The sequence below is a fragment of the Protopterus annectens genome, chromosome 2.part1, assembly GCF_019279795.1.
Source record: "Protopterus annectens isolate FY-2018-M chromosome 2.part1, PAN1.0, whole genome shotgun sequence".
In the NCBI taxonomy this organism is placed as follows: Eukaryota; Metazoa; Chordata; order Ceratodontiformes; family Protopteridae; genus Protopterus; species Protopterus annectens.
The window spans coordinates 1,723,788,923-1,723,814,976 of record NC_056729.1 but is presented as its reverse complement, the minus strand read 5'-3'; the positions used below and the strand labels follow the sequence as shown (position 1 = coordinate 1,723,814,976).

Here is a 26,054-nt window from a genome sequence, read left to right as displayed (position 1 = left end):
TAACAACCTTCAACATTATGCAGACATACGACATGTGAAAGGACAGTTTGGAGATGCTACAAGTTCAGTATCACTGGGGAATAATTTGGTGGGATTGTTAATCAGACTGATAATGGTTGCCCAATAGATTTTGGGGTTTGAGAGAGGTTTTAATGCTGTGAAGTAAACAAGTTTGTCACTTTGTACAAGTTTGTGAGGTTTCGTGTCTTAAGTACACTATTTGCGATTCCAGCGGCATTCACATACTCGTCTCACTCTGACATTTTTACTACTGCTAGTGAACAAGAGTGCAAGGTTACAACGGAGTGCTGGGCGCAATCGGATGCATTTGTCCCAGTTCACCCTGTGCATCAAGTGTCTTAAGGATGGTAGAATTAAGGTGTCCAACTCCCTGACAGACAAGGTTTTCAATGTGGACCAGCTGGAGTATAATACAGGTAAAAGAGAAGAATTTCTAACCATGTTAGAAGTGATACTTTTGGTGATTTTATTCCAGTGATAAACTGCACAGGTAGGTTTCAGATAGTTAAGTATGGAAGGGTGCCAATTTTAAAATTCTTACTGGAGGCAGTGGTCAGTGTCCAGTCAAGAACTGGATTTAGTTTTAGTATTCAAGAGTTAGCTTACCAACAGAGTGAATATAAACATGTAGCATTAATAGCTTGCTTCAAGGTTGTCCAGCTATGACTGAAGTCATTTAACAGTTTAGAGTGAAATATTGTGGCCCAAGATAATACATTCTCTGTTGTACAACAGCTAGTGTCAGACATCCCACACAACACTAACTACATACGGCTATGGTCAGACATCCCACCAAACAGTAATGCTAGACACGGTTTGGGTTTAACTTAAGAAGGTGACTAATCTCTGCTTTTTCAAAGTTAGGTACTTTGTAAAGATATACAAGAGTTCCTTGGAATATATTACAGCTAGCCCCTTTTCCTATGTAACCTGTCAAATCTGATATAACCAGAAGTTATGATTTGCTCAACTTTAACAGTGGGCTGAAGCAAAGTTGGATACTGAAAATGTCCAGTTTACAAGTGGAGAGACAGCATGGAAATCTGTATTTTACTGGAGCGCCTACAAATGTTGAGTTGAAGTCCAAAGGAAATACTGGAGGGGGGGGGACTCAAGAACTTGTCAAACCTAGTTCCATCCTTCAGATGAAATGATGAACCAAGGTCCTATCTGCTTGAAATGGTAGTGGTACCTCAGTCAGATAAAAAAAAGATTCCAAATGTTAACCAAATTTTTCCTACTCAATACATATACCGCTTTGGGCCTCCTTTGAAAACAAGCCACTAGCTTAATCAGTCTACACTAGTCAAAGTGTAAATAGATAAAACAGCTGCAACACAAGTATAATTTTAACAAAACTTTAGGTCTAACAACCCACAACAAACAAGTGAAATGATGTAGCAGAAAAACACAAGGACGCACATTATGCCGCTGCCGGTTCATGAACAACAAACAGAACATGTGCACTACCTTAACCCACTATAACAGAACACAATAGATTTTTTAATCTTATTACATCACTTCTAGAACATTGTGTAACAAGAGCATTAACTCACCTTTTTAGACCCTTTGGTCTTCTGAGTTGGTTTTCCAGCACCTCCAGCCATGACAAAACTACCAGATGCACCTTTTCCCTTCACCTAAGAAATAATGGGAGACAAAGTCCATCAAAAATAATTTCTCTGGAAGAAATAAATTGGAACAAAGTCCACTGTACTTTAATTACAAAAGTATTTTACTAGTTTCCCCTTCTGCCAGCCAACACCTACTTCATGGGGGGCAAACAAGAAGGTAGCCCATCATGGACACACCCTGGCTGGTCCGTAACCTCATTCTATCTCACACATCATGCTTGTGGTGGAACGGTAAAGTACAGTTGTGTACACCTACCATAAATGTAGATGTTAGAGCGTCTTCACTGTTGCAGTCATTAACTGTAGGGTGCTCCTGCCGGCAGGCAGCCCGAGGTCGGCCAGAATCCCAAAGTCTGGGTCCGGCGTCGGCTGTACAAGCTAGTACCCTGACGTCAGTACGCTTTGGTACATAGCCCTCAGCCGACGCCATCTTCTCCAGCCTTTCTTGCCCTAGATGTCAGAAGTCCCCAACAAAACAAAAATGAATCCAACAAGGAAACACAAATACACCACAAAAAAGGAAAAGGGAGAAAAAAGAGGGGATAGGTGGGAGGGAAACCCCGACTGCAACAGTGAAGACACTCGAACATCTACATTTATGGTAGGTGTACACAACTGTACTATGTTCTTCGTGTTTCACTGTTGCAGTCATAACTGTAGGGTGGAATCCCAAAGCAGTGTAAAAGGGGAGGAGGCTTTAGATAGAAGAAGGGGAGGCAAGAATACCCTGCAAAACAGCAGAGGCAAAGCCTGCCCTGGTCTTAGAAAACAGAGGGAGATTGTAGTGCTTGGAAAAAGTATGCACAGAACTCCAAGTGGCAGCTTCCAAGATATCCTTGGTAGGGACTCCTCTGAGGAAAGCTGTAGAAGTGGCAGCTGCTCTAGTAGAATGACTTCTAATGGTACCTGGAAACCATTTCCCATGATGAGTGTAACAAAATCTGATTCCATAAGCAATCCATTTGGAAATAGTTTGTTTAGAAATAGGTTTTCCAAGAGAACTGGAAGCAAAAGAAACAAACAATTGATTAGACTTTCTGAACTCTTTAGTCTTGTCCAGGTAAAATCGTAACTGTCTGTGCACATCTAATGAATGCAAAATCCTTTCCCCTTTATTTTGAGGATTTGGAAAGAAAGTAGGAAGGTGAATTGTCTGATTTAAAGCCACTTTCGAAATCACCTTAGGCATGAAAGTAGGATTGGTCCTCAAGGATACTCTGTCCTGATGGAAAATAAGGTATGGTTCCACAGCCATGAGAGCTTGCAACTCAGACCCTTCTGGCAGAGGTCAATGCTAATAAAAGAACAGTCTTCCAAGATAAAAACTTAATATCTGAAGATGCAGCAGGCTCAAAAGGAGGCAAAGTAAGTTTTTCTAAAACATAATTAAGATCCCAGGCAGGGACAGGAGGGGTCCTGGGAGGCCGCAAATTTTTAGCCCCTCTCAAGAATTGCTTCACCAAAGGATGAGAAAAAACAGGAGGATCAGAACTGAAATGAGCAGAAATAGCAGAAGCATGAATCTTAATGGAAGAAAAGGAAAGTCCTTTAGATAAAAGTTCCGAAAGGTAAAGCAAAATAGAAGAGAGATCAGGTACCAGAGGATCCGAGCCTCGGTCCTGCATCCAAATACAAAACCTCTTCCATTTAGAGGCATAGGATTTCCTAGTGCTAGGCCGTCTAGCTTCCAGAAGAACATCCAAAACTTGTTTGGGAAGACTAGAGGAAATCAAATTCCTTTGAAGAGCCAAGCTGCCAGGCAAAGTGTCTTGAGATTGGAATGTAGTAACTGACCCTGACGCTGGGACAGAAGCGAAGGGTTCAGAGGGAGAATCCAAGGAGGCTCCAAGAACAGGTGCTTTAAAGTTGGATACCAAAACTGTCGAGGCCAATTTGGAGCAATCAAGATGAGGAACTTGGGCTTGTCCTGTTTTATCTTCAGTAATACCCGAGGTAGTAGAGGAAGAGGAGGGAAGGCATATCCTGAAAGGCTTCTCCAGCTGAAGGACAGGGCATCCACTCTCCAAGCTGTTTTGTGGAAGGACCTGGTGCAAAAGCGAGGCAGCTGATGATTGAGATGGGATGCAAACAGATCTATCTGGGGACATCCCCAAACTGCAGTAATCCTGTTGAATAAGTTGTTGTCTAGCATCCATTCGTGAGGATCCGAAATGTTTCTGCTCAGGCTGTCTGCTAAGAGATTGTTCCCCTGGAATGAATTGAGCCTGGAGATGTAGATTCAAATTTATTGAGCCTGGAGATGTAGATTCAAATTTAGAGCAGTGTCCCATAAAGCCATAGCTAGTCTGCAAAGGGGGTACGAATGAGAACCCCCCTGCTTGTTGATGTACCACATGACCGTGGTGTTATCTGTGCGAATTAGCAGAGGCCCTGGTTGCAAAAGGTTCTTGAAGGTTAGAAGGGCATTTTGAACTGCCAACATTTCCCTCAGATTGATGTGCCAGTGAAGATGGTCCTTTGTCCAGGTTCCCTGCTGACAATTGTCTAGAAAGTGTGCTCCCCAAGCATAATCCGAGGCGTCCGCGGTTAGGATTTGTGTAGGTTGAGGTAGACTAAAAGGCTTTCCTTCGTTTAAAACGCATACCCTGGACCACCAGAGGAACTCCCTCTGAAGGCAGGGGATCAGAGAAATCAGAATATCCAGATCGTGGTAATGCTGTGACCATACACTTTTCAGATACCATTGAAGCTTTCTCATATGAAGCCTTGCGTTTGGAATCAACAGAATGCAGGAAGCCATGTAGCCCAGAGCCTGCAGGAATTTCCTTGCAGTGAGCTGAGATAGAGTTGCTAAGGTGCTGAAAGTAGAAGCCAGCTGAGTTTGTTTTTCTGGAGTGAGGAAGGCCCTTTGTAAGGTTGTATTTAAGAGGGCTCCCAAGAATACCATTTGTTGAGAAGGGATCAAATGTGACTTTTTTGTGTTCACTGAGAATCCCAGTAGGAGGAGAAGACGTTGGACAAAGTCCAGATGTTGAAGTAGAAGATCTTTGCTGTCTGCCTGAATAAGGCAGTCGTCCAAATAGGGGTAAATCTGGATCCCCTGAAGTCTGCAGTAAGCCACTACTGGTGCCAGGCACTTGGTAAAGACTCTGGGCGCAGTAGATAAACCAAAGGGCAGTACAGAGAATTGAAAGTGCCTCGAACCTGCCTTGAACCTGAGGAATTTCCTGCGTTCCTGCCTGATGGGAATGTGTAAGTAGGCTTAAGTCCAATGTCACCATCCAGGCGTCCTGAGAGAGCATTGGAATTAGTTGCTGCAGAGTAAGCATCTTGAATTTTGGAATTTCCAAAAAGGTGTTTAATACAGAAAGGTCCAGTATAGGTCTCCATGAGTTTTGTTTTCTTGGAACCAGAAACAGTCTTGAATAAAAACTGTTTCCCATCTCCGAGAGTGGAACAGGCTCTATGGCTCTCATGGCCAGAAGAGCATCCACTTGATTTAAGGCCACTGACCATTGATGTTTTGGCAGATCTGGCCAACCGTGAGCCCTTGGCAAAGTGTGAAAGTGGAATTTGTAACCCTTTAAAATCACGTCCAATACCCATCTGTCCTGGGTAATTGGAGTCCAATTTCTGTAAAAGAGACAGTTTTCCTCCGAGAGGGGCATCCAGGTGAAGGGGTCCTGTAGCCCAACCGAGAGAGTCATTAAGTTTGCTTTCTTTGAGATTGGGATCTGTCTTCTCCCCTTCTAGGTGAAGAAGCAGTCCATTGTCTAGATCTGTAAGAGGCCTGACCTTGACCACGACCTCTGGAGCGTCTATATCTTCCCCTTTGAGGCCTGTCAGACGTGGGAAAGGACCAATTTTTAGAGGGCCAATTCCTGGAAAATCTAGGAGGCTGAACTTGCAAGAAATCTTTTACAGTCTGCATAGACTTTGCCTTTTCTTCCATCTTTTTAATAACTTCCTCAGCCTTGGATCCAAAAAGAACATGTTGAACAGGGGCATCTAATAACTTAGCCTTAACCTGTTCAGGTAAACTTTGTTCACGAAGCCAGGCATGTCTCCTGATAACACTACCAGAGGCTGCAGCCCTGCAAGAAGCATCCAAAGCATCAAAACCACAATGTAAACTATGTTTGTTCACTTGTTCAGTAGCATGCAAGACATCTTGAAGTTCCTTATCCTCTGCACAACCAGGAAGGGAAGCAAGCTTTTGCTTTAAAACAGACAAAAGAAATTGCTGATACTTAAACGTATGAAACTGGCAATTTAAAGCCCTTACAGACAGGGTAGCAGAAGTATATACCCTTTTTCCCCACCTGTCTAAAGCACGAGAATCCTTCTCAGAGGGAATAGGATTTTTAGAAGTAGCAACCTTAGCAGCCTTAGAGCCCTGAGAAATAGTTTCAGGATCCGCAGAAGGGTTTTTAAATAAGAATAAATGAGTCAGGAACCCTATAAAATCTATCAGGCTTAGAAGGAGCAGGAGGCATGGAATCAGGATTCAAATTAGCCTCAGAAAAAGCATCATCTACAATGTCCAAAACAGGAGGGATAGCTAAAGGCCTATGCTGAGGAAGAAGAAATTCCCTAAGCCTCTTCTTGGAAGCAGACTACTCCTGTCCTTCCCAATGAAAATGTTCCCTCATCTCATGCAAGGTTTCCCCAAAAGAGAAATAGTACAGTTTTGTACCTACCATAAATGTAGATGTCCGAACTGGATAGCATCTGCAGTCATAACAACTGGGTTGTCCTGTCGTCAGGCAGCCCTTCGGTCGGCCGGATTCCAAAGTCCGGGTCCGGCTTCGGCTGATGTCGCACTTCACCCGACATCATCTCTGCTGGTCTTCGGGTATAAAGGCATCAGCCGACGCCATTTTCTTCAGTGTTTCTTGCCCCAGATGCCAGTTGCCCTCTTGGAAGGCTAAATTTTGGGTAAAAATGCCAATGTTCCCCAAAGGATAGAAGGCAAACAAAAAATAAGCATGTATGTACATATATACAAACAAATACACCATAAAAGACTCCCCCCCACCAGCTAGCTATTTGGAGGGTAAATACCCTAGGAGTACCACAGAGGGAAGGAGGGAGGGTAATCCTGACTGCAGATGCTATCCAGTTCGGACATCTACATTTATGGTAGGTACAAAACTGTACTATGTCCTTCATGGATGCATCTGCAGTCATAACTAACTGGGTAGAATACCATAGCCAACTAGGGAGGAGGAAGAATAGATTATGGTGTGGTTAGGATCCCTTGCAGTACAGCAGTGGCAAACCCTGCTCGGGATCTGGAATACAGAGGTAAATTATAATGCTTGGCAAATGTATGCACGGAGGTCCAAGTAGCCGCCTCAATAATGTCCTTGGTTGCCACTCCTCGTAAGAAGGCTGTGGTAGTGGCTGTTGCTCTTGTAGAATGAGGTCGTATGTTCTGTGGAATTGGTTTTCCATGGAAGGAGTAACAGAATCGTATGCAATTTCCTATCCATTTGGAGATTGTCTGTTTGGAAATTGCTTTTCCTTCCCTTCCTGTTGCATAGGCTACAAAAAGCTGGTCAGTTTTTCTGTTACTTTTTGTTCTGTCCAGGTAGAAGCGTAGCTGTCTGAGTACATCCAAGGTATGCAGCATTCTTTCCCCTCTGTTTTGTGGGTTGGGGAAGAAGGTAGGTAGGTGGATTGCCTGGTTTAAGGACACTCTGGATACCACCTTAGGCATAAATGTAGGATTAGTCCTCATGGACACTGTCTTGGTGGAAGATTAGGAAGGGTTGTACTGCCATTAGGGCCTGAAGTTCAGAAACCCTCCTTGCTGAGGTTATTGCCAGTAGGAAAGCAGTTTTCCATGAAAGATGCTGTAGGTCTGCTGTTGCTGCTGGTTCAAAAGGTGCGAGTGTCAACTTTTCTAGCACAAAGTTCAAATCCCAAGCTGGCAGTGGTGGTTTCCTAGGAGGTTTTACATTCTTGATCCCTCTGAGGAACTGCCTGAGTAGAGGATGTGAGAAGACAGGTGGATCAAAGCTGTATTCTGCTGAAATAGCTGATGCATGTATCTTGATGGAGGAATAGGACAGGCCTGTATGTAGAAGCTCTGCCAAGTACTCCAGAATGTTAGCCATATCTATATTCGACACATCCTTCCCTCTTTCAGCACTCCAAATGACAAACCTTTTCCATTTCCCTGCATAGTTTCTTCTTGTTGAAGGTCTGCGGGCTTCAAGGATAATGTCTTTAACCCTTTGGGAGAGATCTGGAATAGTTGCTGCTATGTGATGTGCCATGCAGTCAGCTGCAACGTTTTTAGGTTTGGATGCATGATGCTGTAGTTGTTCTGAGTTAACATCAAAGGCATCAGGGGTATTGACCACATTTTTTCCCCCGAGACATGCTCCTCAACAATGGGTACCAGTGTTGTCTTGGCCAGTTTGGAGCTATCAGGATTATCCTTGGACGTTCCTCCTTGATTTTTAGTAATACCTTGTGTATCAAGGGAAGAGGTGGGAATGCATATGCTGTCAGGCCTTTCCAGCTGAAGGAGAGCGAATCCACTTTCGATGCAAGTGGATGGAATGTCCTTGTGCAGAATTTTTTGAGCTGGTGGTTGAGAGGGGAAGCGAATAGATCTATCTGTGGCATTCCCCATTTCTTTGCGATGGTCTTGAAGATGTCCGGGTGTAGCATCCATTCGTGAGCATCCGAGGTGGTTCTGCTTAACATGTCTGCTAGAGTGTTCTCCTTTCCGGTACAAACATTGCCTGTAACTGGATGTTGTAGCTGAGTGCCAGGTTCCAAAGGTCCAAAGTCATTCTGCATAGGGGGTATGAATGAGTGCCTCCCTGTTTGTTGATGTACCACATGACTGTGGTGTTGTCTGTCCTTATCATCAAATGGCCTTCTTTGAGAAATGGTCTGAATTTTGGATTGCCAGTTTTACTGCCAGCATTTCTTTTAGGTTGATGTGCAGGTGAAGCTGGTCCTGCCCACAATCCTTGCGCATTTGTCCAGCATGTGAGCCCCCCATCCTAGGTCTGAGGCGTCTGTTGTGATTGTTTGGCTTGCTTGATATTTGTGAAAGGGTAAGCCTGGGTTTGACTGGCATGCTTGAGCCCACCATAGGAACTCCTGTTTTAGGCATGGAATTAGTGGAATTTCTGCTTCTAGGCTGTGCCTGTGTTGGGACCATAAATTCTTTAGGTACCACTGTAGTTTTCTCATATGTAGTCTGGCATGTGGAACCAAGATTATGCATGATGCCATGAAGCCCAAGGCCTGCAGAACTTTTCTTGCTGTTAGTTTGCTGTGGTTTGTTAGTGCCAAGAAGTAAAGAGGGAGATCTTTTTGTTTTTCTGCAGTTAGGAATGCCATTTGTTTTACTGTGTCCAATTCCGCGCCCAAGAATGTCCTTGTTTGGGATGGAATCAGCCTTGATTTTTGCAAATTGACTGTGTATCCCAGTGCTTGTAGCAAGTAAATGACCCTTTGTAAATCTGTTGTCAGCTTGCTTTTGTTGTCCCCTTGTAGCAGGCAGTTGTCCAGGTATGGATAAAATTGGATTCCCTGTAGTCTGCAGTGGGAGATTACTGATGCCAGGCATTTTGTGAATACTCTGGGCGCAGTAGATAAGCCAAAGGGCAATGCTGAGAATTGATAGTGCTCTGATCCTGCAAGAAATCTGAGGTATCTTCTGCAAATTGGTCGAATGGGGACGTGCAGGTATGCCTCCTTGAGATCTAGAGTTACCAGCCAACACTCCTTGCCCAGCATGGGAAGAAGTTGCTGTAGGGTCAGCATCTTGAATTTTGGGACAATGGTGTATGTGTTTAAGGTGGACAGATCGAGAATAGGTCTCGAACTTTTTTCCTTTCTTGGAACTAGGAATAGTCTGGAGTAGAATCCTTTGCCTTGTTCTGTTATTGGTACTCTTTCCACAGCTCTCATCTTTGTTAATTGCATTATCTGCTGTAGAGCTTCTGTTTTTTGATTTGGAGGTAGGTTTGGCATTCCTCTTGACTGGTATAGTGTGGAAGTGGAACCGGTAACCTTGGTCTATGGTTTGCAAAATCCACTTGTCTTTTGTGATATAGTGCCAGTTCTTTGAAAATAAGGTTAATTTTCCGCCTAAGGGTGCTGCTATTTGTTCCCTGGTAGGCGGAGTTAGAATCAAGTCACTGTGATTGCCCTGTTGTAGTGGTAGTGGCTGTGCCTGTGGCTCTGTTATTACCTTGCTACTGTTGTCCTCTGTAGGCACCCCCTCTAGATTGATTTCTGCCTCTGGAACGTCTATTCCTGCCCCTTTGGGATCTTGTGGAGTCAGGAAAGGACCAATTTTTGGCAGGCCAGTTCCTGCTAAACCTTGGGGGCTGAACCTGCAAGAAATCTTTAACCGTTTGTACAGATTTTGTCTTTTCTTCCATTTTCTTCATTACCTGCTGGGCAGGTGTACCAAACAAACTGGTCTTATCCATAGGAGCATCTAATAACTTAGCTTTAACATGATCCGGTAAAACTTGTTCCTTCAACCATGCATGTCTTCTTATCACTGTGCCAGTCATGGCTGATCTAAATGAAGCCTCCAGTGCATCATAGCCACATTTTAAGGAATGGTTACTAACCTGTTGTATGTTATTTACCATTTCTAATAGATTTTTCTTATCTATAGAGTCAGAGGATAGCATTTTAGTTAACTGATCAAGCATAAACTCTTGGTATTGTATCATGTGAAACTGACAGTTTAAAGCTCTAGCTGAGAGAGTAGCAGAGGTGTAAACCTTTTTGCCCCATCTGTCTAAAGACCTGGCTTCCCTTTCAGAAGGAATAGGGTTTTTTGCTGAGGTTGAGGCTACTGCCTTAGGGCCCTGGGATATAGTTTCGGGGTCTGCAAGAGGGGCCTTGTATAGGTGATTATGAGTGTCTGGCACCCTGTAAAATCTATCTGGTTTGGCAGGTGCTGGAGGTAAAGAATCTGGTGCAGTGCAAACATCATTAAATGCATCGTCCACAACAGAGAGGACAGGAGGTATAGCTAAGGGCCTGTGTTGTGGTAGGTGCAGAAAAGTCCTAAGTCTTTTTCTGGAGTCTGAAAAATCCTGTTCCTGCCATTGGAATTGTTCTCTCATGGCATGTAAGGTTTCCCCAAAGGAGAATTCTTCTGGTGGGGAAGCAGCTGGAATGGATTCTTCAGCATCTGAGTCCTCAAAATTGGAGAAAGGAGCCTCTGGCTGGTCTGTAATATCGGAGTCTTCCGCAGAATCAGAGGACACAGGCTCGAGGGGCTCTGCTCTAGGTCTCTTTTCTGGGGGCTGAGAGGCCCTGTCTGGGTGAGATTGAGATCCCCTAATTAAGGATATTAAATCTTCTGCCAGAGTAAGCATTTGTGAACTAGAAGTGGGCCTGGTTGAGGGGGGTTTAACAGGCACTGACTTAGTAGATTTGGCTGCTTTAGCCCTGGCGAAGGCCTTAATAGACATGGCTGCAGGAGGCCTAGCAGCACCACGTGCTGGGGTAGAGACATCCAAAGGGATGGTGTCTGATAAGTCACTAGTAACCACTGTAGTAGGTAAAATTTCTGAGGCCGATTCAAGTAAGGTAACCGGAACCTCAGTAGTAGTCTGATTCGCTGTACTCTGATCAGTTTTCTCGGTTTCGGCGAAACCGAGACACTCGCGGTTTGCTTAACCATGGTTTCGGCCGAAACCGCGGACCGCGAGTGTCGGTCTTTTTCTTTGCGTTTAACAATTTGGGTAGTCGGAGGATCCGACGGCATAATGTACGCAAATTCAGAGCCGAAAAACTGTTCAGCAAACTCCGACAGACGTCTAAGCGTTCGTCGGTTGAAAGAAGCACAGGCTGAACAGGCTGCTACGTCGTGGTCTGGGCCTAATCAAGGCAAACAGTAAGAGTGGAAATCTTTATGAGGTATTTGTTTCCCACAAGTTAAACAGTTATTGACTTTTTCTGACATCGGCTGAGGCAAGAAAGAGTCCCCAACGGGGTACTTAGCTTTTAGAAGTCTTCGAAGGAGTATTCGGTAGTAGTAATCTCTGGATCTGACCGACCGGCACTTGCGAACAGCTTCTGCTTCGGGCGCCACGCGGCAAGAAAGACTGAAGAAAATGGCGTCGGCTGATGCCTTTATACCCGAAGACCAGCAGAGATGACGTCGGGTGAAGTGCGACATCAGCCGAAGCCGGACCCGGACTTTGGAATCCAGCCGACCGAAGGGCTGCCTGATGACAGGACAACCCAGTTATGACTGCAGATGCATCCATGAAGGACATCCTCAGGCGGAGAGGCCGAGGGTAAAGAGTCCTCAGCATCCGAATCCTCATAAGGAGGAAAGGAATAGTCCTGATCTGAGGAAGAAACAGAAGATACAGAAGCCTGGTCAGAGGAATCCAGAGTAACATCCTGTCGAGGCCTTTTCTCAGGAGGGGGTGAGAACCCCTAATCATTGTAAGCAAATCTTCAGCCATCTTTAATAATTGCTTCTGTGTCCTGGGAGTAGATTCAGAAGCTTGAGCAGGAACTTTAGACTTAACAGGAGTCTTTGTCTTTGAAATAGTGATGTGAGTAGGCCTGAAAACCCCCTCAGAAGCCGGTACCTGAACAGCGGTTCCGGACCCATCTGAAGGAGCGACGTCCGAAGGTCCTGCAGCAGTTAAAATAGTGGGCCTTGTTGGCTCCCCATGGGAGTCCGTATCGGCCATCGGTTCAGAAGTGGCGGACGACAGGGGCTGCAAAAGCGCCTCACTGACTACAGCCGAACCGGACGCTGGCTCCAGCTGCAACGAGTCCTGTTTGGACCTCGGAGGCCTGTTTTTGTCTTTGCGCTTCTTCTGAATTCCGGTAGTGTCCAACGACATTCTATAATTGAAGCGTCTGCCAAAATAATTTAAAGCCCAATCGTACCTGCGCTTGATAGTACGAGAGTTGAACCTGGCACAGAACAGACAAGAAACGTCGTGGTCAGGGCCTAAGCAAGGTAGACAGTAAGAGTGGAAATCTTTGAGGTATTTGTTTCCCACACGTTATACAATTATTAACTTTTTCTGACATCGGCTGAGGCAAGAAGGAGTCCCCAACGGGGTACTTGGCTTTTTTCGAAGTCTTCGGTAGCTGAATTCACTGGATCTGACCGACCGGCACTCGCAAACAGCTTCTGCTTTGGGCACCGCGTGGCAAGAAAGACTGAGGAAAATGGCGTCGGCTGATGCTTTTATACCCCAGACGCTCTGACGTCGGGGAAAGTGTGACATCAGCCGAGGCCAGACCCAGACTTTGGAATCCGGCCGACCGAAGGGCTGCCTGAGGCAGGACAACCCCATATGTTATGACTGCAGATGCATCCTTGAAGGACATCAAAGTTAGGAGGAATCTAACAGCAGGCCCACTTCAGAGAAACATGCAACAAGAGAGCCCAACTTCACTGAAGCTTTCAACACAAGAGATCCCAACTTCAGAGGCATACAATACACATTCTCTGATTTACACTCACACCCCTGACAGTCAAATTAAATGAGCTCAAGGAAGCCTCAGGCAATGCTGAAATTCCAGGCGATTTGTAAATAAAAATAATTCAACTGCTTGGAATCTGCCAGCAAGTTCGAGAGCACATACACTGCCATTTGATTGGTAAAGCACATTATATTCCAATCCCCAAAAAGGGTAATAAGAAATGCTGAAATTACTGAAGAATTGCAATTCATTCACATGCTGGTAAAGTAATAGTCAAGATTTGACAAGCTAGACTCAAATGTATGGACCAACAAAAAAACATACAAGCTAGTTTAGGAGAGACAGAGGCACCACAGATAAAAAGTACAGTTGTGTACCTACCATAAATGTACATGTTAGAGTGTATTCACTGTTGCAGTCATTACACTTGGGTTATCCTGCTGGCAGGTGACCCGCAAGTCGGCCCGGGTTCCAAAGTCTAGGTGTGGCGTCTGTTGCGGTCGCTTCTTCCCAGACGTTAGTGCGCCAGGCAGACGCCATTTTCTTCAGTTTTTCTTGCACCAGATGTCAGGTGCCACCAAAACAGGAAAGGCTAGAAAAAAAATGTCAAAAAACATGCATGTACCAAAACATTTCCTTCATCTACAAGCAAATACATCACATAGGTTGTAGAGTAGAGAAGTACAAATAGGACCCAGCAAAGAGAAAGGGGGATGGTGGGTGAGTAACCTGGACTGCAATAATGAATACACTCCAACATGTACATTTATGGTAGGTACACAACTGTACTATGTTAGTGTTTCACTGTTGCAGTCATTACACTTGGGTTGAATCCCAAAGCTGAGGTTGCGTGGCTGGGCCTAAATAGGATTAGGAGAGGCTACCAGGCCCTGCAGAACTGCAGTGGCAAAGCCTGCTCTGGATTTAGAGTGGAGAGGTAAGTGGTAGTGCTTAGTGAAAGTGTGCACAGAACTCCCGTTTGCAGCTTCTAAAATGTCTTTGGTTGGTACTCGAGAGAGACACACACAGACAGACAGACAGACAGACAGACAGACAGACACACACACACACACACACAGACACACAGAGACACACACAGACACACACAGACACACACAGACACACACACAGACACACACAGACACACACAGACACACACAGACACACACAGACACACACAGACACACACAGACACACACAGACACACACAGACACACACAGACACACACAGACACACACAGACACACACAGACACACACAGACACACACAGACACACACACAGACACACACACAGACACACAGACACACACAGACACACAGACACACACACAGACACACACAGACACACACAGACACACACAGACACACACAGACACACACAGACACACACAGACACACACAGACACAGAGACACAGACACAGACGGCTGCTGAAGTGGCTGCTGCTCTGGTAGAATGTGGCCTTATGCCCTTAGGCACTGATTTGCCATGTTGTGCATAGCAGAAACGAATGCAGTGTCCTATCCATTTTGAAATAGTCTGCTTTGAAATGGGCTTTCCTTGTGATCCTGCAGCATAAGCTACAAACAGTTGCTCAGTTTTTTCTGAAAGCTTTTGTTTTGTCCAAGTAGAATCGTAGCTGTCTGTGTATATCCAAAGTGTGCAGAAGTCTCTCCCCTTTATTCTGGGGATTTGGATAGAAAGTTGGCAAATGAATGGTTTGGTTAAGAGCCGCACTGGAAACCACTTTTGGCATAAAAAGTTGGGTTCGTCCTTAGAGAGACCCTGTCCTGATGAAAAATAAAAGGTTCTACTGCCATTAATGCCTGTAACTCAAGACTTTTCTTGCTGAAGTCATTGCTAGGAGCAGAGCAGTTTTCCATAAGAATTTTATATCCGCTGTGTTGGCTGGCTCAAAAGGAGGCAGTGTGAGCTTTTCCAATACAAAATTGAGGTCCCAAGTAGGTATTGGTGCTCTCCTTGGAGGTCTTATGTTTCTTGCCCCTCTGAAGTACTGCCTTAGCAGTGGATGTGAAAAAATAGGAGGTTCTGTATTTTAATGAGCTGAAATGGCAGAGGCATGGATTTTAACAGATGAAAAGGATAGGCCTTTGTCCAGCAGCTCAGTTAAGTATTGCAAAATCTGAGGTATAGTTGGAACAAGCGAGTCAGTGTGCCTGGTTCCAAGCACAGAATCTCTTCCATTTTTCTGCATAAAAGATTTCCTAGTGCTGGGCCTCCTGGCTTCTAAAATGACATCCATAACAGCTTTAGAGAGGAGTTGTCCGAGTGGCTAAACTATCTGCCATGCAGCCAGATTTAAGTTTTGAGTTGACTGTAGAATGACAGTTTTATTGAGTCAGAAGCTGAGGAATTTGAGGTAAAGGCCAGGCTGGGCCTAGAGACAAGCTCTTTAGGATTGGGTACCAGTGCTGGCGTGGCCAGTCTAGGGCAATCGGGATCATTCTTGGCTTCTCTTGTCTGACTTGAGAAGCTTGGGAAGAGGCAGTGGAGGGAAGGCATAAACTGTCAGGGCTTTCCAGCTGAAAGAGCATCCACTTTCCATGCTTGAGTGACAAGTTTTTGTGCAGATTTTGTGCAGATTTTCTGTAGTTGGCAGTTGTGAGGGGAGGCAAAAAGATCCATGTCCAGGCACCCCCATTTCCTTGTTATGCTGAAGACCTGTGGATTTAGTTTCCATTCGTGCGGATCCATGAGATTTCTGCTTAGTTCATCTGCCAGTGTATTTCTTTCCTGGCAGGAATTGTGCCTGCAGATGTACTTGATAGGTCAGTGCTGAGGCTCCACAGAGTCATGGCTTGCCTGCAGAGGGGGTAGGAATGTGTGCCCCCTTGCTTGTTTATGCACCACATAACTGTGGTGTTGTCAGTCTTTAGTAATAGTTGTCCTGGATGTAGTAGATCCTTGAAGGCTGTCAGGGCATTCTGTACAGCTAGCATCTCTGATTGATGTGAAGATGCATTTGTTCCTTGGGCCATGTGCCCTGAATACATTTCCCTGCCATATGTGCGCCCCAGGCATAATCCGATGCATCCGTTACTGTCTTCCTGGCAGTGGGCAAGGTGAAGGGCTGTCCCTTGTGGTGACAGGCCCTGGACCACCATCGAAACTCCTGTTGTAGACAGGGGAATTATAGTCACCATTGTTTCCAGGCTGTGGCAATGCTGAAGCCAAACACTTTTTAGATACCATTGTAGTTTCCTCATATGCAGTCTTGCATATGGAATAAGTAGAATACAGGAAGCCATGAAGCCCGGGGCCCGCAGAATTTTTCTTGCAGGGAACTGGGTCTGTTGCCAACATTTGAAAGTAATGAGTCAGTTGCCTTTGTCTGGCATGAGAAGCCACCTGGGCAGTTATATTTAAGCTTGCACCCAGGAATATTATCTCGAGAGGGCACTAGTTTTGATTTTTTTTCGTTTACTGTGTACCCTAGGCAAATCTTTTTACAAACGCCAGATGCTTTAGTAGAATGTCCTTGCTCTCTGCTTGAATAAGGCAGTCGTCCAAGTAGGGATATATCTGAATTCCTCTTGGACTGCAAAATGCAATTACTGGTGCCAAGCATTTTGTGAAGACCCTGGGCACAGTAGATAAGCCAAAAGGCAGTGCAGAGAATTGGTAATGCATTGAGCCAGCTATGAATCTGAGGTATCTTCTGCAAGATTGTCTGACTGGGACATGCAGGTATGCCTCTGAGGTAAAGTAACTAGCCAAGCTTTCTTGCCCAGCATGGGTAGAAGTTGCTGCAGTGTTAACATTTTGAATTTTGGAACATCCAGGAAAGTATTTAGGAATGACAAGTCCAGTACTGGTCTCCAGGCTTTGTCCTTTCTGGGAACCAGGAAGAGTAGAGTAAAATCCTTGTCCCTGTTCTTGCTGTGGTACTCTATGAATAGCTCCCATGTCCATGAGAGCAGCAATTTCCTTTTGTGCCTCTGCCCATTGGTTTTGTGGCAGGTCCGGCATACCTTTTGATTTTGGAAGTGTGTGAAAGTGCAACCTGCAACTCTGAGAAACTATATTCAGTACCCATTTGTCTTGGGTGATTGTGCGCCAATTTTGTGCGAAAAGTGCTAGCTTTCCCCGTAGGGGTGCTGCCAAAAGCTAAGTGCTTGGCTTTTGTAGAGGAAAGTCATTGGGACAGTTTCCTATAAGGTTGTGATTTGTCTTCTCCTTTGGGGGCAGAAGCACCCCATTGTTTAAGTCTGTAGGAGCCTTGTGGCAGAGATCTGCCTCTTGGGCGTCTGCATCTGCCTCTCTGGCCAGTGACACCTGAAAGGACCAATTTTTTGAAGGCCAGTTTCTACTAAACCTAGGTGGTTGAACCTGGAAGAAATCCTTTACTGTCTGCATAGATTTTGCTTTATCCTCCATTTTCTTTAACACCCCTTCTGCTTTAACACCAAACAAATCATGCTGTAATGGAGCATCCAATAAAATTTATTTCAACAGGTTCAGGTAAACTTTGTTCTTTAAACCAAGCATGCCTTCGAATGACAGAACCAGTTACTGTGGCTCTGCAAGAAGCCTCTAATGAATCAAAACCACATTGCAGAGTATGCTTTCCCACTTGTTCAGTTGCATGCAATAATTCCTGCATTTCCTTGGTCAGGATTCTCTGAATTTGTAAGCATTTTCCGTTTTAACAAAGACATGAGGTACTGTTGATATTTAAGCATGTGAAACTGGCAGTTTAAAGCCCTTGCAGCTAAAGTAGCAGAATTGTAAACTCCACCCCCCCCCCATCTATCCAGAGCTCTAGAATCCCTATCAGAGGGAACAGGGTTTTTAGCAGTGGAAGCCTTAACCCCTTTGGGACCTTGAGAAATAATTTAAGGGTCAGCAGCAGGGTTTTTAAAGAAATTTATGAGAGTCAGGGACCCTGTAATACCCATCTGGCTTGACTGGCGCAGGGGGGTAAAGAAGACTGGATTCAGAGAAAACAAACTATATCAAGCACAGGGGGGATAGCCAGGGGCCTGCATTGACGCAGTAACAGAAGATCTGAGCCTTTTCTTGGATTCTGAATAATCCTGGCTCTCCCAGTGGAAATGTTCCCTCACGGTGTGCAGAGTTTCTCCAAAAGAGTAATCCTCAGGTGGAGAGGCTGAAGGTATAGATTCTTCAGCATCAGAGTCCTCATAGGGAGGAAGAGAACAGCCCCGATCTGAAGAGGAATCAGAGGAAAGAGAAACCTGGTCAGAGGAATCAGTCTGTCTTGCCTAGGCCTTTTATCAGAAGGGGGATGGGAACCCCCGATCAAAGTCTTCGACCATTTTAAGCATCTGTTTCTTTGGCATGGTTGACTGTCCAGAAGAATGCTGCACTGGTATGTCTTTAATGGTGTCTGACTGTACTTAGGCTGCTGCAGAGGATTTAATAGTAAGCTGTGAAGGTCTGAACACACCCTCAGAAGCCAATGCCTGCTCAGCGGCTCCCGACCCATCTGAGGGAATTTTTCCGTAGGCCCAATACCTTGTGTATCCAGAGGCCTAGTGGTCTCCACGTGGGAGTCTGATACGGCCTGTGGCTGAGGTAGCGGGTGTCCGGGGCTGCGAAAGCGCCTCACTGAGAACTGGTGACTGGCCTAGAAGAGGCTTAGTCATCGGTTTTGGACCTCTGATGCCGGTCCTTTTCCTTGTCTTTGCGTTTATGAATTCCAGTCGTCGGTTGTTAAGACGGCATTATATAGTTAAACCTTCAGCCAAAGTAATGAAATGCAAAATCAAACAGACGTTTAATAGTGCGTTTGTTGAATCTAGCACAAAATAGACTACTAGGAACGTCATTGTCAGGGCCTAGGCAAGGAATACAGTAAGAGTGAAAGTCCTTATGAGGTATTTGTTTCCCCACAGAAAATACAATTGTTAACTTTTACTGACATCGGTCTGGAGCAAGAAAAAGTTTCCCCAATGGGGTACTTAGCTTTATTGAAGACTTTGGTTCTGAAACTAATTCGAAAATCTCAGGAGTCGTCCGACCGGCACTTGTGAACTGCTTCTGCTTCGGGCACCGTGCGGCAAGACAGACTGAAGAAAATGGCGTCAGTTGCATCTTTTATACCCCTGGCGCACTGACGTCAGGGAAGAAGCTACAGCAACTGATGCCGGACCTAGACTTTGGAACTCGGGCCGACTACGGGTCGCCTGCCAGCAGGATAAGCCAAATGTAATGACTGCAACAGTGAAACACGATGAACATCTGCCAATATCAGATAAACACAGGAAGAAACTTTTACTTGATCTAAAAGCCTTTGAATGTGTGGATCCCAACACTGTGGCAAGTTCTTAAAGAAACAAGAATACAATCAAAGGCTCCTCAGGAACAGACCAAATACGGAAAAAAGTTCTAAACTGGAGAACTTTTCTAGCTTTGTAAAACTGGAATTGTTTACTCATTTGAGACAAACTGAGCAAATAAGCTGAATGGGTGATGAAAAACCGTTAGACAAATTAGTTGTGGCAGTCAAAATAGCTGGTTAAGGGACCAATACCCTCAGATATGCAACAGATACCACTCTGATACCCTCAGATATGCAGCAGATACCACTCTTGATGGCTGAAAGGAAGGAAGAATAAGAGCTTATTTACGAAGGCGAATGTAGAAAGCTCGGATGCTGTCCATACTGCTCAACATAGGAAAAGACATCCTGCCCTAAAAATTCTTTTAGAATTAATGGGGAAAAGTGGAGACCGAGAAATATTAACCTAGGCACCCATATCTCTGCAGATGGCAACAACCACTACTGAAAGATGCTCGTTCCTGCTGCAACCATTAAAACATGCTTGCTTCCTGGAAGGAAAGCCATGGTATCAACTATTTGCACAGCGCCAAAGTGATTGGTCCCACCTTACCTTTTTCTTACTTAAAAAATTACTTACCTGAATTACTCACTTAAATTTCTCTGCATTAGATTTTTTTCCTTCACCTTGGTGTGTGAACACCAGCAGGGCCAACCAACTCTGCACATGTTTACTCTGCTCCCGCACACTCCCCTGCAATTCCCAGGTATCCCATATCAAGTGCATCTAAAAAAATCTAAAAACTCCACCCACGTTACATTCAATAATCCATATCCAGTGCTACCATGCCTTTCACACTTGTCGCTATTGCTCCCTCCCATCATGGCCTTTTCAAGAATTCTACTCCACTTCCTTTCATCCCTAGCATAAAACTTCTCACCAACCCATTTCACCCTGACCCACTACCCACTGTGATTCCACTGCACTCTATTACACTAACTCCATACAAACTAACATACCTACCCACCCTAATAGATTTCTAATCTCCCACCCAAATACAGAATTGTTCTAATCTTCTCCCCACCAACCACAATGCCCCTCTAACTATTGAGAAGCACCTGTCCATCTTAGCCTACCTAATTACCAAACTTCTCCAAATACAAGTCACAGCACTGTACTACAAACCCACAAAGCAGAACACTCTCACTACAGACCAAAGCTTAATCTGCCTTCACCTATTTAAACATTTGTGTGTCAAAGAAGTTAACATGTCCAAAGCCATTCCCAAAATCCGTTGTTCATTGGTATGCACTAGACTACTGGCCCTGGGGCCTATATAAGCTTAGCCAAAAAGGTTGCCTGGCTTTCGCCACCCAAAGAATTGTTTTCCTGTGCCACTGTTGAGCAGAGCCACAGAGGTGATCCCCAGGATGAATTTCCCATCCAGTCAAGAGTTGAGGAGCTTTGTTTGATATAGATAGGTAGTTTGTTCTAGAGTATGGGAAATCTCTGGGACAGGAATCTATCCATCCAGCATGTTGTTTGTGACCAGGTTTAGGTCCCTACAGCATGCACCTCAGAGGGATTGGGATTCCTTTAAGTGGAGCATGTCCAACAGCTCAGTGTGAGACAGCTTTGTATGTTAGGCAGACAATACCTCTGAGTAGGCGATATGCGGAGTAAAGCTGGAGTTTGAGACAGTCTGCGTAGGGCATCTGAGGCCAGTAATCCTCGGGTATTTCTGCAGCTTTCCAGTTTATGTCTTTAGGTACATATCAAAAGGGGCGTTCTACTCTATAATGGGTAGAATGAGTGACTAGTAGAGGGAGACTATGAATTTTTTCCTGGATGAGAAGCCTTTTGTGATAGTGTACCACGTAGAAAGATTTCCTGACTACTAGGGCGATGTGATCAAAGGAGAGACTACTGTCCACCTGAGTCTCAAGGTCTCATCACAAACCAAATGCAAGGACAAGCTGTTGACACCACCACACCCTACTCATGCTACAGCTTTGCAGCAACACACCAGAACCCAAGCTCTTCCACCTCTGGTTAACCACAGTGATCACAACACCCCATTCCAAGGAATCAACTAAGCCTACCCTAAACTTCAACTAACCTAAAAAATGTTAACAGCAAAGTAACAACTGCATTCCTTTATAACCAACAACTATGATATACTAGCAAAGGTCAGACTAAAACCAGAAATGAAAACAGAACCCCCCCCCCAACCTGGACACCATATCCTACATACCAATCATAAACCAGGAAAAGCAGGAGGCATAGCCACCCTGCATCCATCCAGCTACTCTTAATGTGTCACTATCAAAAAAAGAAATCCACAAAAAACAAACCAAACAAACAGAAGTCAAACGCCAAATGTACAACACTTACAAACCAAACAAACAGAAGTCCAACGCCAAATGTACAACACTTTTACTGAAGGAACACAGATAAAAAGGCAAAGCGTTTCGAGTGTACAACTCCCTCAATCCATACACAACATTGCAAGTTCTCTCCTTTTATACAAGGAATCAGCCGACCAGAAGCACAGGATTAAAAAAATCTAATAAATATCTATAAACAATTAACAGCTCAGACATTCGAACTAAACAGAATAAAAAGACCAAACAGCTCATTAAAAAATGTCTTTAGTACCAGCTTAAAACAATTACTGTTAGGCCCTGACAGTTTCAGCCCTAAAGTAATTAATCTACTTGTATTCCATCAGCTCTGTTCTTGTTCGTAAGATACCTCCACAAATATCTTTTGAGATGGTCTGTAAAATTAAAAAATATAAATTAATGTTCTATCCCACTGAAACACGTTTCGCCAAAGCATTGGTACCAACATTCCTTAGACTCTGATGAGCACCAATTCTTAGCTTCATATTAGTCTTTCCTACACAGAAAGACCCACATTGGACAGTTGGCAATATGGAAGACGTAATAAAGGGATCTGGGGACCAAGTAGATGGTAACCTCTCCTTTGATAATCACATTGCCAAAGTAGTTAGAAAATCCTTCTATGTAGCCCACCTAATCACAAAAGGGTTCGCGTCCAGATCAAAAGGTCATAGTGCCCCTCTACTCATAATAATCAGACCCATCAGAGATTAAAAACGCCCCACTTGAGATGTACCTTACAACAGCTGGAAAGACCACAGAAGTACCTCACCAAGAGGATCATGAGCCTCAGATGCCCTAAGCAGCTCGACTGAACGGTACAGTTTTGTACCTACCATAAAATGTAGATGTTAGATTGTATACTCAGTCCTCCAAACTTGAAGCCCAAAGGAGAGACTAAGACCAAGAAGCAAATGCAAAAAAATGAGCGTAGATTTGTATTCCCTTGCATTTGCAAAGGGTGATGGCTTGGGCTAAGCACTTGGTAAAAACTATGGGCGCCGCAGACGAGCCAAAAGGCAATGCAATAAATGGAAAATGAAAAGTGGGCCCAGAGGTGTAGGAACCTCCAGTGGGAGGGTCGGACTGGGATGTGCAAGTATGCATCCTTTAGGTCCAGGGTAACCATGAAAGCTTGGGGTGGAATGAGAAGTTACGTGTTTGAAAGCAGAGCATCTTGGAGGGAACATGTAGGAAAAGGTTTAGGTAAATAAAGATAGGCCTCCAGGGGACATCCTTTTTTGGAATTAAGAGGGAGTAAAAGCCTCGCCCCTCCTGACCAGAGGGAACTGTTTCTATGGTTCCTTGGGAGACTAGTTCATGCAGGATGGCAGGAAGTAGGGGACCACCTCATATTTGGGAGGGAAAAGAATCCTTATTGGTGTAGGTTTCTTTCCAGGAAAGAAAAGCATCTTTTTTGGATGATGGATAGAATGCAATCTGTAGTGATTGTTTTCCAAAAAGGGAGGCATTGGGTAAGTGGTACAGACAAGGACACTTGGGCAAGGCAGTCATGCAGAAGAGGGTCCACCTCTTTCTGGAAAGGGCAGTTTGTTGGGGTGGGGGTGGTTGCACTTGAAAGGGTCTGGGCTGGTTGTACTTGAAAGGGTCTGGGATAAGGTAGTCTCCAAGATCCCGTACGTGGTCTGGCACCAGAGGGGCGAGATGTGCAAGATGTGGAAGTGCCTGGAAAATCTGGGCACACCATCAAGTGTTTAATGTCCTGCAGTTCCTTGCTCTTTTCTTACAAGTTTTTAAAAAGCTCTGCAGCATTTTTGCCAAATAGAAGTTACGCCAAAGGAGCATCCATGATTTTGGCTTTAAAATATTCTGCCAGAGGTAGTCTTGAGCCTGGAGTTCCTGCACAAGATGGATGCAGTGGCAGCAGATCTGGCAACTGCTTCTGCAACATCACAGCTGCAGCAGATAATGTAGCTGGCTACTTGGATGGCCAGGAACAATTTGGAGAAAGTTAGATTTGGCTGGACAGTCCGGGGTGGTAGCCAACAAGATGAAAGCCTGAGAAACTAGGTCTAGGGCATACTTCATGTGGATCTGGTAGTTTTATTACCCTGAAAGCTATGGTAGAAGAGGTGTAGACCTTTTCCCCATCCTGTCCATGACTTTGCAGTCTTTAAATCGGATGGTAGAAGGGAAGCAGAAGGCAACTGCCTAGACTGTCTGGGGACACTACAACAGCTGGATCGGGCAAAGATGGTTTCATTAGGAACTTGTAGTTAACAGGAACTTTGTAAAACCTATCCGGCCTCTTAGGGGCAGGAGGTGCAGTGTGGGTTCTTTGAAACAGATGGGAGGGCATCCAAGAAAGCTGGGAGTACTAGAGGGATGGCTGAAGGTGAAGGGGAGTCTTGCTGTAGAAGCTCAAATTATATCTTCTGGGTTTCAGAGACTAAAGTATCCCACTTGAAATACGTCGATTTTTCAGAGAGTCTCCCCAAATGACAAGCCATCAGGTGGGGAGTCCCCTTCAGATGAGCAATAGTCTAAGGGAGAGGCATCTGTGAAACCGGGAGAGATTCCTCAGAGGAGGAGCAAGACTCATATGGGTCTTCCTGGGTAACAGTTTGAGTAGATGCTAAAGGCAGGGAGGAGGCAGAAGCCAGCCTAGGGCTCAGTACAGGAATGCTAGTTGCAGTAGGGCCAGTAGACTTAAGTGCCACAAAGGCCTGCATAAAGGAGGAAGTGAAGGATTCCCAGTCTGCGCCTGCCGGAGGCATCAGGCTCAAGCATTTAGTTATCTGCTTCCTTTTAAGAGTGTGCATCTGGTTAGACAGGGAAACAGAGACCTGCGCTGGTGAAGGAGAGGTCTTGGTTGGCCGGACAAGCGATTGTTCCTCCTAGACATCAGTTATGACCAACATCTGAATCAACTCCGCTGACATGCTTTCCATGGGTACTGCCAAGGCCTCTTCCAGAGTAGCCATTGGAACCAGAGTAAATCGGGTGTCTTTTGGCCCCTAGAACAGTAGTCGGCGGGACATCCGGAGGAGCAGCATCTGGAGAAGGCCTGCAAACCTTGGCCTTATTCCACAGTTTGGCTTGGGCAGCCAACTTGGGATCCAACCCAAGCACAAAGCGTTTAAGCCTTTGGTTTTCTAAATAGATTTAATGCAGACAGGTGGCTGCGCAAGGTCTTTGGTACAAAGGATTAGCAAATATAGCAGGCCTTGTAGTTGTGTTCTTTACCTAACCAAGAGAGACAGTGTTTGTGAGTCTTTGCGTGGAATCTGGCACCCGCAACTACATTTACTCTCTATCCTAGAAGACAGCTTTCCTAGTTGCCATTACATCTGCTAGGAGGGTTAAAAATTTCAACTCCTCTGAAGCTGCAGGTTCGAATGGAGGAGCCACCAATGCCTGCAAGACAAAGGTACGGTCCAAAGGAGGCACTGAATCCTTGACAGAGGGACACAACAGAAAAGCCTTACACAGCCTAGAAGCTAAGGCAATGTTGTCTTCACCAACATGAAAAATTAGAAATGGCTGCTAATTATACTTTGTGTGGAGGAACTAGCTCCTTGCTGAAAAATGTCAGACAAGAAATCCAACACCGCTGTAACAGGGACTGTAAAGGGATCTAGTTCTGAGGCCCAAATGGAAAACTCATTTACTGCGATAAAGTTTCCTAGTGGAATCCAAGAGAAGCCACCAGAATGGATTTTACCAGGGATGAAAGACCAGGAGTCCTGGCAATCAAAGGAACTGGAGCAAGCAAGCTGTCAGCTTGTGGCTGCCCAGGTCGGGCAGACGGGCCAACGATGGATGGGAGATTAGATCTGGGCAGGGATCCAGAACCCACGGGAGAGCTAAGAGATGAGACCAAAGGAATGGGAACCAAACACAAGGCCAGAACAGGACAATAAGGATATTTTGCACCGCAGTCTACAAGCTTTCTGAAGAAACTTTGGAGAGTGGCAATGATGGATAAGCATACAAAAGTCCGGGGGGCCCAAGCATGGACTAGAGCATCTCTGGCGATTTCCCCTGGTGAGGGAGAGCAAAGAACTCGCTGCACTTCGCGTTGGAAGGAGATGCGAAAAGATGGCAGCAAGGCTGACCCCATGCACAGAAAATCTCCTCTACTACTGACCGTTTCAGAGACCAATCGCACGGTATCAGAATAGCCCGACAATCTGTCCGCTAAAATGCTGGAGCACCCCAGAATGTGCGCTGCTATCAGACACTGACTGGTGGAGAACACCCATTCCCACACACTCATGGCCTTGCGACATAGGGGGTAGGGATCTGGTTCCCCCTGCTTGCTGATATACCAAACAGACTTGTCTGAA

General features: G+C 45.1%; 1 protein-coding gene across 1 annotated transcript in view; it reads right to left on the bottom strand.

Moving 5' to 3' along the window:
- HP1BP3 (heterochromatin protein 1 binding protein 3) overlaps positions 1-26,054 on the bottom strand; it is a 290,037-nt gene that overhangs the window by 160,262 nt on the left and 103,721 nt on the right. Inside the window, exon 6 of the mRNA XM_044063174.1 lies at positions 1,578-1,661. Coding sequence (XP_043919109.1) covers positions 1,578-1,661 — 84 coding nt within the window. The remainder of the gene's footprint in view (positions 1-1,577; positions 1,662-26,054) is intronic.